At 50.3% G+C, this 12853-nt stretch overlaps 2 protein-coding genes across 4 annotated transcripts in view; one reads left to right on the top strand and one right to left on the bottom strand.

Moving 5' to 3' along the window:
* The window catches only part of LOC144149119 (alpha-1,6-mannosyl-glycoprotein 2-beta-N-acetylglucosaminyltransferase-like), a 41941-nt gene extending 37658 nt beyond the window's left edge, over window positions 1-4283 (bottom strand). Inside the window, exon 1 of one of the 3 annotated variants that reach the window (XM_077680657.1) lies at window positions 4128-4283. The gene's annotated coding sequence lies outside the window, so the exon portion shown is untranslated. Of the gene's footprint in view, window positions 1-1571; window positions 1698-3508; window positions 3785-4127 lie in introns of those variants that run through there. The other 2 variants (XM_077680658.1, XM_077680659.1) reach the window with 2 other exon arrangements.
* A 446-nt stretch (window positions 4284-4729) lies between these two features.
* On the top strand, window positions 4730-12815 carry LOC144149880 (WD repeat-containing protein 3). Its single transcript, XM_077681595.1, has 3 exons — window positions 4730-6866; window positions 8018-8536; window positions 11027-12815. The coding sequence occupies exons 1-3, from the start codon at window positions 4866-4868 to the stop codon at window positions 11351-11353; spliced, it is 2847 nt and encodes a 948-aa protein (XP_077537721.1). The 5' UTR covers window positions 4730-4865; the 3' UTR covers window positions 11354-12815.
* The last annotated feature ends 38 nt before the right edge of the window (window positions 12816-12853 follow it).

The following is a 12853-nucleotide window of genomic DNA, read 5'->3' as shown; positions in this document are numbered from 1 at the left end:
CTTGATAACAATGGCATGGCGGAGTTTGCAATCAGGTGCTCTACGTGTGCTGTATTTGTTTCTGCTACACAAACAAAAAAAGGTATGGGTATGGCAATGTTTCACTCCATGAACACGCACGGCAAAGCAAGCGCATCGAATGAGTTATAAACGCCTCAGTTAGACGGTTTGGCCGCATCAACCGCATACCGTATTTTCGTGCGTATAACCCGCAGCAAAAATGTGAAAATTTCAGTGGCAAAGTAGGGGTGCGGATATTACGCGGGGTTTTTCCTTTAGTGCAGCTTCACGGCAATGCACGTTGTGCTGTGAAGCTCCTACGCAGTAACCCTGACTAAGCCTTCCATGGCAGCGATCGCGCAAAACATACAAGGACAAGGGAGAAAAAACAAGGACGAGCGCACTGTAACAACTGAATTTTATGCTTTTTCTGTCTCCGTAGCGTGTAATGCACTGCTTGAGCAGTAGCTTTGGTGCAGCCTTTCCTTATGAAATGTGCAGGCAATACGTGAGGATTTTTTTTCTTTCTTTCCAAGTGGGGATGCGGATTATATGCGCGAAAATACGGTAATATTGCGCAAAAGCAGCACAAGATCGAGTGGTGCCCAGTACCCTATTGTCAGTATGTGCTACTCTATGTGCTTTTTGAACCTTGCATTAAAATTGGTATCACTGGTATTGGGGAAAGAGCAGACCTTTTAATGAAACAAACTTTTGTATTCATGGCACCTTTAAGGCAGAAGACAAGTGCAAAACACGGCCTCACGGGGTACCTTTAATTTGAAATACACATTGAATTCGTTGTTATAAATATAAGCTGGGAACAGAGGCAAAGGCAAGAGACAAGCTACTATACTGCATATGTCTCACAGCACACGAGTCGATTGCATGCTGGTAGAATAGAAGAGCGTTAGTTGTGCTATCACGAAACACGTCTCGGAAAAGAGGAAAATGCAGTATACTACAGCCTAAAAACAATTCTATGCTCTATATGGCAATTCCCCAATAGGACGTCTTGGGCTCCTCCCCTTGTTTTTTTCAAGTTCAAGTGCACTATCAGGGCATTGCTGTTGGGCAATTCTAGGATTTCGCAACAAATACCCCAACAGTAGGCACAGTTAAGGCTCACAAAATGCTGAGAAAGCAGCCCAGGAGAAGGTCTACAGAACCACTCTCCAAGTGCTACTACTCATACCCGCCGTCTTATGACGTAGTCCACACGCAATAAATTGATGCCAGGACCTTTCACGCAAAAGTTGCCAATTTGGCCGCAGTAATGACGTCAATCCTTAGGCAGCAACGTAGCGTTCTGCAAGGGACTAAAAGCTTCCCCCTGTTCTGTACAGAGAAACACTGGCCAGCAAAATAATTTGTAGGTCTATCAATGCACGCCCTCTCAAGCCAAGATGCAATCCAGGTTAGATTATCGGTCCACCAAAAGCGATTTCTAACCAACAAAGCTAGCACTATCCGCCAAATATTCCCCAGGCCTTCGGGCTGGGGACTGATCACGATGGCCAATCACCCCCTAACAAACGATTCTACAAAGGCATGAGAAGGTCGCAGCTCACCTAGAAGGGCAGCCACCTTACGAGTGAGTGAAATGGGTCGACACTCTGGCACCAATGCCAGCCAAGCACACCTATATCACTGGAGGCATGCGCACAAGCACGCACTAAGATTGCATTCTGATCGCAACAATAGGCAGCGGCTGCGAGGCAAAAACACCAGCAAGGCAGACCTTAAGCAGCTGCTCCGCCACTTGCGTCACAACAAAAAAAATGCCATGTAGCCTCCCTGCGATTCTTCATGAATGCCATTGTTCGCTTCAGCTTGCCATTTGATGTTAGCTCTTCGCTAACATCAGCCGCGGTTTCGCGAGACAGTTCACACAGCTTTCCTCTGAACAAATCGCCCACGTTCTCTCGCCTTGCGGAAGTGCTACATCATGCAACACAGCGCTACACAAAGAGTTGGCGACGGCAAAATTATTCCTTGAGCTTGCGCAAGCTGCGAGTTGATTTGATTGATTTTACGGTTTAACACACCGAAACTACAGACGTCATGAGGCGCACCGTAGTGGAGAGCTCCGGATTAATTTTGACCACCTGGGAATCTTTGACGTGCGCCGAAATCTCGTACACACGGGCGTTTTTGCTTTTCGCCTCCATCAGAAAAGCGGCCGTCACGGCCGGGAATTGAACCCCCATCCTCGGGCTTTGGGCTGCGACTTGACTCGAGAGAAATGTTTTACATTTGGGTACGAGTTCACGTTGCGATTACCCACATGGCCGGTGTATGAAGGAAACAACTGAAAGGCGATGTGAACAAAATGAAACGACGGATACTTGCTAGCAGTCTCCAAGATACGAAAGGTCAACCTACAGCACGTTCGTTCACTCGCCTCCCATACGAATTGTCAGGGATTCATATTATGATAAATTGGTTGCTTGCACACATTAGAAATACAGTTGAAGCAAAGCATTTTTCAGAGCCTAAGTTTCAATATTCTTTTTTTTTTTTTTTCCCCCTTTTCGCTCCAAGGCAACGCAGCACTGTCTTAAACCTGAGTTGGAACGGAATCGCTCACACATACTCATAGCCTGCCATTCTGCTAGTACGGAACTTCAACTTGGCAAGAGTCAGAAGTGCGAACAAGGAATAAAAAATGTAACATTTGTCTGCTCACGGAGAAGCATTTTTCCTGAATCCTAAACCATGTGAACATGCACTTGTTCATATTTTAAAGTGCGCATCGATACACGCACGAGAAGCGTGCACTAAGATGCACTCTTTGATATGGCATTGCAATGCAAACAGAAAAACAAGTGAATACAAGAACGTGGTTTTCGGCACCACATACAAAAAGCTAGAAGCAGGGGCTCACCACACCAATGCAAACACCTAGCCGGATAGAGACTCAATTATAAGACTTGTTAATTTGCGCCTCCGGGAATTTTTGTACGCCGTACAAGCGTGAATAACATTTTTTTATATATATATATATATTTGCGCTCCTCAACAAAAAAACTAAGCATCGCTATGCTAGCAAGTGAACCCAGAAATGAACATAAAAATAAACTCACGTAGATTTACCCGGCCTTGGCGCATACCGCAAAGTCCTCAAAGCTTAGTTCTCGCTATTCGGCCAACACAGTGTCTAGAGTTACGTCCGACGTAACCCAAAATCAAAAAACTAAAGTCACGTCCGACGGAACTTTAAGACAGCGTCTAGAGTTACATCCGATTCCGCCAAAGCAATTGAGCCGTGCGAGCCAACATTCCAGCAGCGAAGCACGTCGCAACATCTCCTAAATTAAGCTAGTTATAAACCAACAAAGCTTGACAGTGACATGCTATACCGAAGGCTGCCAAAGCTTTGCCCGATATGCCTTGCAACATGCCGTGCAAGCTAAGATAGAGGTGCTCGCTACGGTGTAGCAGCTATAAACGCACGCGAGCTCGCGGCCGCGGATTCCGGGGCGTGAGCCGCTCGGATTCCTCTGACCTTTTTGCGTCGGACAAGTTCCGGAGGTTGTAAACCGCGGTGCTGCGAGGAATAGCCGATGACCAGCCGAGGCAGCATCCGTTCAACGTGAGGGGGGGGGGTGGAGCGGTGGCCCCACAGCGTGCACCCGTGCGCGGCACTCGACCACGAAGCGGCGACCGACTAGCGTGGGCGCGATAGAGAGCGATCAGCGCAGCGCCCGTTATCTCTAGGTCCGCTCTCCGACAGAGCAAGTCACGCCACGGACAGCGACCAAGGGGCACGCGCGCGCGGAACCCAGCCGCATCCGCCCTTTGCCGCAAGCGAAACCGCGCGGTGTTCTCAACCTTTCCACCCAATCTTTGCGACAAACGACTCGGAACGAACACCCGCGGCCTTGCGCACCTGTAAGCTCGGCAACCCGAAATCGCTCGGCTGTAACGCCGCGCATGTGAATCGTGCAGCGATGCATTTGTGGGGGGTTTCTATCGCAACTGCGCGGTCAACAATCAATACCGACCGCCTCGCAACAGCTGAGCGTGCATCATCGACGACGTTGGTACGCGATCACGAGAGGACAACACGGGGTACGAACGTCGGTAACGCTGGTTGTTTGGGAGAATAAACAATAGTGAAATACCATTATTTGCAGTGATCCGGCCGCCGCCTCCGCCGCTCCGCCCCGCACGGCCGGCTACTCACGTCGAGGGCACCCCCTCTACTTCACAAGTTTACCCTTGCCTCCGCTCATGCCGCTCATGCCTCCGCCAGACAGAAAGCGAAAGAAACGGATGATATAAACAAAAGAAAGTAAAATTAAACAAAAGGCTTTTCTCGATCTGTCATTTTAGACTGCCCGAGAACTGCCCGAGGGCAACTCCGTAACATTTTGTACACAACTTTGTATTCGAAAATGCATCCTCGGACTGCCCACAAACTACTCCGAGTTGTTCTAAACTGATATGTCGAAGAAAATCAAAACTACATAGATGTAATGCACAATATAAAACTCTATGGTAATGCAATGTGCAGCTTGAATATAAGTGTTTGCCAGCGCTTGTAATGCCTAAAATGTTTAGCATAAGCAATTATTTAAGCAACGCACAAGCAATACACAAATTATTTAACATTTAAAAAGAATAAATTGTGTGATTTTTTTAAGTCAAAAGAAAATTTGTTTTATTATTTTTAAGCATTCAGTGCTGCCACTTATCGCAAAGGCAAAGTTCTGTAAAGTCTGGCTCGAAAACAAGACGCGACATTCTAAAGAGCACATGGCAGCCTCCACGCTGCCTAAACAAGCATGAGTGCCCGAACCAACTCTGTTCGCGTCTTTAACGTGTGATCGACCGTGGTTTAATTAGTTTCAGGCGCGAAGATGCCGTTGACGCATCAGTACCTACGCTACACCAGCGGCCCAGTGTTCGGAGTTTTGGCGAGTGCCGAGGCGAGGGTCGCTTTCGTGCGCTACCAAAACGCGGCTTCTCGTTACTACGCCGTGACAGCCTGCGAGAACGTGATCCTGTGGGACTCCAAGACCAAGCAGAAGGTTAGAGAGTTCCGAGGCCAAAAGCACTCCACCACGTGCCTCGCCACCAGCCCCGATCACCGGCACCTGGCTGTTGGCTACGCCGACGGCGCCGTGAGAATCTTCGACGTCGAGCAGCCAAATGGGGAGGCCGCCATCACTTTCCAGGGCCACAAAGCGGCCGTCACCAGCCTCGACTTCGACGAGGGCCGCCTGGCGTCGGCTGGAAAGGACGCGGTCATCATCCTGTGGGACGTGGTGGGAGAGGCCGGTATGTTCAGGCTCAAAGGGCATAAGGGGGTCGTGACGCGGTGCCGTTTCATGAGGCAGCGCAAGAACGTGCTCGTGTCGAGTTCCAAGGACACCTTCGTCAAGTTCTGGGACCTGGACACGCAGCACTGCTTCAAGACACTCGTGGGGCATCGCGGCGAAGTGTGGGACTTCGTTCTCGTCCGCCAGGACACCTGGCTCGTGACCGGCAGCGCCGACAGTGAGCTGCGAGTGTGGGCGATCGCCGACAAACAGGGGCAAACCTCGGAGATCGCGGCAGATGCCAAGAAGACCAAGGCGGATGCTGCGGAAGAGGACAAAGGCGACGTCGACGACGAAGAGGCGGAAGACGAAGTTGGGTGTCCGCTGACGTGCACGAAGTTCGGCAGCGTCGTGAGAGAAGGCCGGGGTCGCGTGTGCTCGCTCGTCGTGGACCCGGCGGAGCGGGCCATTCTGTGCCACGGCATCGACTCCGTCGTCGAAGTCTTCAGCCTCAACGACGAGGCCACTATGAAGAGCAAGCTGCAGAAAAGAGCGCGCAGGCTCAGGAAACGACAGCTCAAGTCTGCTTCCTCCGAGGACCAACCCGACGAGCAGCTCGAGGACAAGCCTCAAGTCAACCTCACCATCGCCGACACCGTGGAGAGATTGCAATCGTTCAAGTGCTCCAGCAAGCCGTGCTGCCTCGACGTCTTCTCGGTGAAACAAGGTTTGGCAAAGGTGGCGGTTGGCCTCAAAAACAACAAGATCGAGTTCTACGCGATCAGCGTGGCAGACAAAGCCGTCGCGCCAGTGTTGGCCGACGGCGTCCAACAGGCCGGTCACAGGAGCGACGTGAGGGCCCTGTCATTCAGCTCCGACAACACAGCTGTCCTGTCGGTCAGTGGCGAGACGGTCAAGGTGTGGGGGCGCACGAGTCAGCAGTGCCTGCGCAGCATGGCATGCGACTACGGCCTCTGCTGTTCGTTCCTGCCCGGCGACCGGCACTGCATCGTCGGCACCAAGACGGGCAAACTTCAGCTGTTCGACATCGGGGCCAAGAGCCTGCTCGAAGACATCCCGGCCCACACTGGCCCCGTGTGGTCCCTGGACCTGTACCAGGACAAGAGGGGCCTCGTTTCGGGGAGCGGCGACAAGACGGTCAAGTTCTGGGACTTTGACCTCGTCGACCGGGATGGTGGTGCGAAGGTCTTGGCTCTTGTGCACACCAGGACCCTCCAGCTGGACGAAGACGTGCTGTGCGTGCGGGTCACTCCCAATGGTAAGCTGCTGGCCGTGTCCCTCATGGACAGCACGGTCAAGGTCTTCTTCATGGACACGCTCAAGTTCTTCCTCTCCATGTACGGCCACAAGTTCCCCGCGCTGTGCATGGACGTCAGCTACGACAGCACCTTGCTGGCGACCGGCTCGGCCGACCGCACGGTCAAGATCTGGGGGCTGGACTTTGGCGACTGCCACCGGTCCATCCTGGCGCACGACGACAGCGTCATGTGCCTGCAGTTCCTGCCCAAGACGCACATGTTCTTCACGGGCAGCAAGGATGCGACGGTCAAGCAGTGGGACGCTGACAACTTCCAAAAGGTAGCCACGTGTTTGGAGCTAGCTGAGAGCCAAAAACTAAAACGGCTGACCCAATATTTAACAGCCCAAAACTAGCATAACTAAGTAACCTTAAAAGTCGTGTATATTTTAAAATTCCTCGTACATGCATTTTACACTAGGTGCTGGGTTTAGACACATGGGGCACTCCATTACGCTTTCTCCTTGGAATTTATTTTCTACAACAGTGAAAACTGATTTACGAATCTAATGTAGGCACTTTCTGTCACAGGCTGACGTACTAAGCCATTGATACACAAGCAAAAACCAGCCTTTTGGCGTGGTCAGAATGGTTAAGCATGGGTACATACAGAAATATAAGTTAAGCTCTGAAAGGGAATAAAGATGGCTGTGCAATGCCTATAGTGAAGAAACAGGCTATGTGTACCCCCCCAACAGATCTGAAATTATGCTCGGTTACAACTCAAGAACGGCACCACCTCATGTAGTGTATCACTCCGCCAAAGCGCCGGACCCGTGACGTCAGTGCGCGCGCGTTTTGAAAGGGGTTTGCTATGAATGCGTGATATCGTCTGCCTTGTCTCACGCAGTTTGTTTGTCGTCACTGGAGTTGTTTATAAGCATAGTAAGTCCAAAAAATCACGGGAACAGCTCACGGCCAGAAATGTTTTTTGGGGGGTGTTATATGCTGCTGTAAAAAAAGAAAGAACAAAAACCCTGTGCTGAACACCCTGTGCTGAACACTCGGTTAATTCATTCTTCTGGTTTAATAAAGCCAAGATCGTTGTTTCGTTGATAAAATATCAGCGCACACCATGTTTTGTCAACGGCAATTCTTGTAAAGAAACCCATACTCTCTTATTATAGCTTTTGCATTTTCATGTGTAAATGCATAGGCGGAAAGGCCGGAATGGGTGGGAGGGGTGTTCTGACACCGAAACACCCCACTTAGCTATGCCCATCCTAGGTACTCGTTTTTAAACACAGAATCGCAATGTGCTTATCAGTGCTTGTAGTGCCTTAATACTTATTGCCAAACATAGTTGCCTTTATGCAAGCATTGTAGTGGGCTACGCATTAATTTCATCTGATGCATTTTAAAAATAAATCCCATACTTTTTCTGGATGTTTTCCTGTACCCAGCGAGCTCTCAAAACCGACACCTCTTGCAGATCGTCACCCTCGAGGGTCACCAGGCAGAGATCTGGGCACTGGCCATCAGTCCGGACGGTCGGCACATGGTGACCGCCTCACATGACCGGTCCCTGCGCCTCTGGCTCAAGACGGACGAGCCCCTGGTGCTGGAGGAAGAGCGGGAGAACGAGCGGGAGGCCGAGTTCGAGGCCGGCGGCGCCAGCCTCGAGGAGGCGGTCATCCCGAGGGAGGGCGGCAAGGACGAGGTCGGTCTGGCTGCCAAGAAGACGACCGAGACGGTCAAGATCGCCGAGCGGCTCCTGGAGGCCATCGACGTCTACCGGGAACAGCGAGCCAAGTTGCAGGAGTACGAGGCGGAGAGGAAAGCGAAGACGGCGGAGCCGGTCGCTCCCCCAGCGCCGCACCCACTGATGACCGTGTACCAGACGAGCTGCCCTGACCGGTACATGCTGGAGACCCTCCGGAGGATCCGGTACAGCGAACTGGAAGAGACGCTGCTGGTCTTGCCGTTTGGCTACGTCGTCGACCTTCTCAAGGTGGGGATCCCGGTGCGGGTAGTTGACCCTAGGAAAGGGGGTAACTTCACGGTTGGGTGACTGCGCTGTGTAATTGCATAAACCTGCTGTTCAGTCTTCTATCTGTTAACCTCAAGGTGCTGCGGCTAACGAGTACCTCAGTGTAAAACGTAGAGTTTGCTCGATTTACTGGTCTGCAGTGGATGTGCTGGGAAAAACCCTCTTAAGGGGCTGCAGGCGCCATGTAAATTCATGAGGAAACAAGCACGAGGATGCATCCAAAGAACCAGGCAGTGTCAGTCAGTTTGGGACTGATTAATAAAATGGCTCGCAGTTGGCTGTTGTAGTCTCAGCAACTGAGTACCAGCAGTTTTGCACTTTTGCTGTTGCACCTCCCTTGAAGCATGCCAGGGGTTGACTTTTTCATGTACACTGGGACCCCGTTAATACGTTTTTCACCAGACCGGTAAAAAAAAAAAACGTAACAGCCAGGAAAACGTAAGAGTGAGGAAAGCCACGAAAATGGGCCGGCGTCTAACTGGCGTCGTTAAATCACCCCCTATCTAGAGCTCCATTGTTGCCCTCATGTCTGTATTAACCTATTAACTCTGTGCTATTATCGTGCATACATATTTTAGTGGATCTCCGAAGTGTCGGTGCAGTTTGTTGACGTGCTGCGCGCCGGGCTGCCGTTCGGAGTTTCTTCGGCAGCGGCAAAGTCCGTGCCGCGGCATTTCTTCAAGGCGCTGTAGCATCCTGATGGATTGAAGGTGTGGGAAAGCACGATTCCATGGAAAAACTTCAAGGTTATGTCACAAACATACGGCTGTGACATTGATTGTGAGCCTTCAGACATCGTCCACTGTTACAAACACATCGTGAACGGTCAGACTAAAGATACCGCGAGGCAGGTGGACCCTGAGGGAGAGCGCAGTGCCCCATACTTTTCCTAACATACCTGAGCACCTTTCAAAACTAAGACGCCAAAGTCATGCAGAAAACCACCCAAAGGGAGTGTCGCGTCCTGCCAAAATGATGGGCCTTTGTGCGACAAAACTGGCGAAAGTTACTGTGTGGGTGGTGTAGAAAGCACCAAGAGTAGCAAAGAAGGAGCAGCAGACGATGCGCCGAGACCGATCTAAACGCTACCGCAGCGCCACTGCCTGGTCAGTGGCAGCACGGGCCCACACCGTGGTACTGGAAGGCCGCGCTCTTTGCCAGCTGACCTAATCTAAAAACGCTGCACGGCACCATTGCAACAGTGGCGGCGGTAACATCACGCACTTCCAGTGTTCCGAAGCTTCTGTTGGGAGCACAATGATGAGGGTAATAGCATTTTTGGCGGATGGCCATCTAGTGACGGCCTCTCCAACTTGCTCGCGGCTTCTTGTAGCCAGTTGAGTAACAAAGCCTGGCCAAGACTCATCAAAAGCCAAAATTGCAGTGCCCAAGCGGCTTTGGAGTGTCAGGTTGCAACGCATCATTCGGGAACGGGCCCACAGTTGCAACGTCACAGCGGGGTTCGCAGTACATTGTATCCTGTGGGAGCTATGCAGGGACCGATCACAAACAACGTAACAGCCAGGAGAGCGCAACAGTGAGAAACGTAACAGCGGGGTTCTACTGCATACCACTTGTGTATTCCAGCATGGCAAGGGTAGACTTCTTCATGTATACCAGTTGTGTATACCAGTATGCCACCTTGAAATGTGGCACTTGCACACATCGTCTCACCCTCACTTCTTGTCATTTTTACTACTGTTTATTATGGCATACTCACACATAAAAAACATTCGTCCAGCCCTTTTGCACATTTTTCTTTTTAGCAATAAAAGAAAGCCTCTCGAACTGTCTTGGCAGTTTTAAGCGATTAGGTTAATGTGGTAAATGTGGCGTTGCACTGCCTGCTAGTTCAGCCTTCTGTCATTGGATGTGACCCCAGCACGTAAGTCCGGAAACAAAGGGGAAATCAGGGGCCGTCCTGTAATGAATAAACAGAGATCTACGGGGAGTTCCGTAGCTCCACATGTCAGGGAACTCTGATTAAACGTGCTGATGGTACCGTTTTATGTTGTTTCTCGTCTGTGCAGACATGGTGGAGAAAATGAGAAAAAAAAATTGCCTCTCCTGAAGTCAAATCATTAAGAAACCTTTCTGCAAAATTGTTTTTGCACAGCCAGCTGCCAAAACAGCACATGACATGTTTTAAATGCCACTTGGCATCGTTAAACTAAATTAATTCGTGTGTTGACGTTTTTGTGATTGTCTTGTTGCAGCATGTATACTTCATTGTTTAGACAAACTATAATGAGGTGGTGTCTTATAATGAATACATGCTTACTTGAGAATGTGCACTAACTCAGTTCGTCTTCAAGTAGTACAGCACCGAAAAGTGATTGAGCCAACCAAAATTTACCCTGGGCAGAAATTGATGGAGCTGTTGGGCAGATAAGCTTTACCTGTTTCAACCTTTCTCGTACAGTGAAGCAACTATGTTTGTGTTCTTTCCAGGTTCTTGCCGAGCTGCTGAGCCGAAACTGGGAAGCCGAGCTGTGCTGTCGCTGCCTCTTCTTCCTGCTTCGAGTGCACAGCGGACAGATCGGGGCCACAGCGGCGCTGGTGCCGGTTGTGGATCGGCTTCGACTCTGCACGCTCGCGCACCTGGGCCAAGCCAGGGATGAAGTCGGCTTCAACCTGGCTGGACTCAACTTTCTGCAGCGGGAGATCGACGCACGCGAAGAGGTGGCACTCTTCACGGACGCGACGAGAGCTTTTAAGGAGCGCAAGAAAAAGAAGACCAAAAAAGAGCGTGCTATACTCTCAATCGTGGCTTCTTGAATGTCGCATTGCGATGCGATCGGTGTCTGTCGTCAACAGTGTGCCTTTTGAGGTGGCAGGTGCTGTGGAAATGGTGAGGCACGGTTCCCAACACAGGGGCTTTGTCCTTGATGTTTCCTCAAAGCTACAGGTTTGAGGTGGTGCACGAAGCTCTTCTCTGATTGGCTTTTGCAGCCTTCGTGGCAAAACTGGAAGCCAATCAGAATGGGCTTTAGGAAAGATTGCTCTGACCTTTCTAAAAGCTTGTTCTGGGGCCATTTTTATTTGCCAGTTCACAGTAACTCTAAGCAGTTCAGTGACAGTCCAGGGATGCTCTCTCAATAAAAACTGTATGGGCAAAAAAAATCAGAGCAGTCCAAAATGACAGCTCTGTTGAAGCAGCTCTGAAGCAAGGTCAAGGATAGAGCCCCTCGGTACCTGGAACAATGTGCATGTACATTAAAGTGGCGGTTGTGCGACCCACACAGCAAAGTTGCCTTTTTTCTTTTTTCGGTGCATGCATTGTGCAAGTGCAGGATCACTGATGGTGTATTGGGGAATTTCGGCAGAGGCTGCGCATCTGAGAAGGCCTTTTTCTGGTGTGGGCATTCGTTCAAAAAAGTGCAGGGAGTTCGGGCGTTTTATAAGCTCTAGAAGCAGCAACAAAAAAAATGTGACCCTTTCTTACAAGAGTGTGGCAAAGCAAGGGAAACACAATAAGTCACGAAGTAGAATCTGGGAGCTTTACTCCCTTTGTTATATAAGTAGTATTGCTGTACAACAATCATTTGAAGGGAGCTGTATATAACTGTGGTATTTGGAAGAACGGGCAGTTCATACCTCACCATAATGTCCAACGGCAAGCATTGCTGCCTTCAATGAGAGGTTTGTGGTCAACTATTAAAGATCGGTTGTTGAGCCCATCCCGAAAGCAGGGAAATGTTCCTCCTGTCTGCTGCCAAGCTGGGCTCAACAAGCTTTTCCGTGTTCGTGCGCTTTTGTTTGCTGCAAAGAGCAGCACTTAGCTACTTCGTGGCTTGCCACATCTGAATGCTCTGTTTTGGCATTGCTGCGAGCAAAGCAAGGCTACATTCTCACAAAAATTCTAGAGCTTTTAGCAAAAGCAAAGAGCTGAGCACAAGGTCGCAGGTTCGATTCCTGGCCGCGGCGGCCGCTTTTCTGATGGAGGCGAAAAGCAGAAACGCCCGTGTGTACGAGATTTCAACGCACGTTAAAGATCCCCAGGTGGTCGAGATTAGTAATCCGGAGCCCTCAACTACGGCGCACCTCATCGCATGCGTTGCGTCGGCGCGTTAAACCCTACAATCAATCAATCAGCAAAAGCAAAGATCATTTTAGCAGGCAACACAGCTATGTGTCGTCACTAGGTAACAGTGGTTCGACGAGATCGAAAAGTTGTGAAAGCGGTCGCAAAGTGAACAGCTGCTCTTGACTGCAGAGAATTAAAGGGTCAAATTTTGAACTCTCTGCTTCTTTCACTGTGGTGACGTGATCTACCAC

Source organism: Haemaphysalis longicornis, unplaced genomic scaffold (genome assembly GCF_048455015.1).
Source record: "Haemaphysalis longicornis isolate Haplotype H1 unplaced genomic scaffold, Haemaphysalis longicornis Haplotype H1 scaffold_8, whole genome shotgun sequence".
NCBI lineage: Eukaryota > Metazoa > Arthropoda > Arachnida > Ixodida > Ixodidae > Haemaphysalis > Haemaphysalis longicornis.
This window is presented reverse-complemented; position numbering and strand designations above follow the sequence as displayed.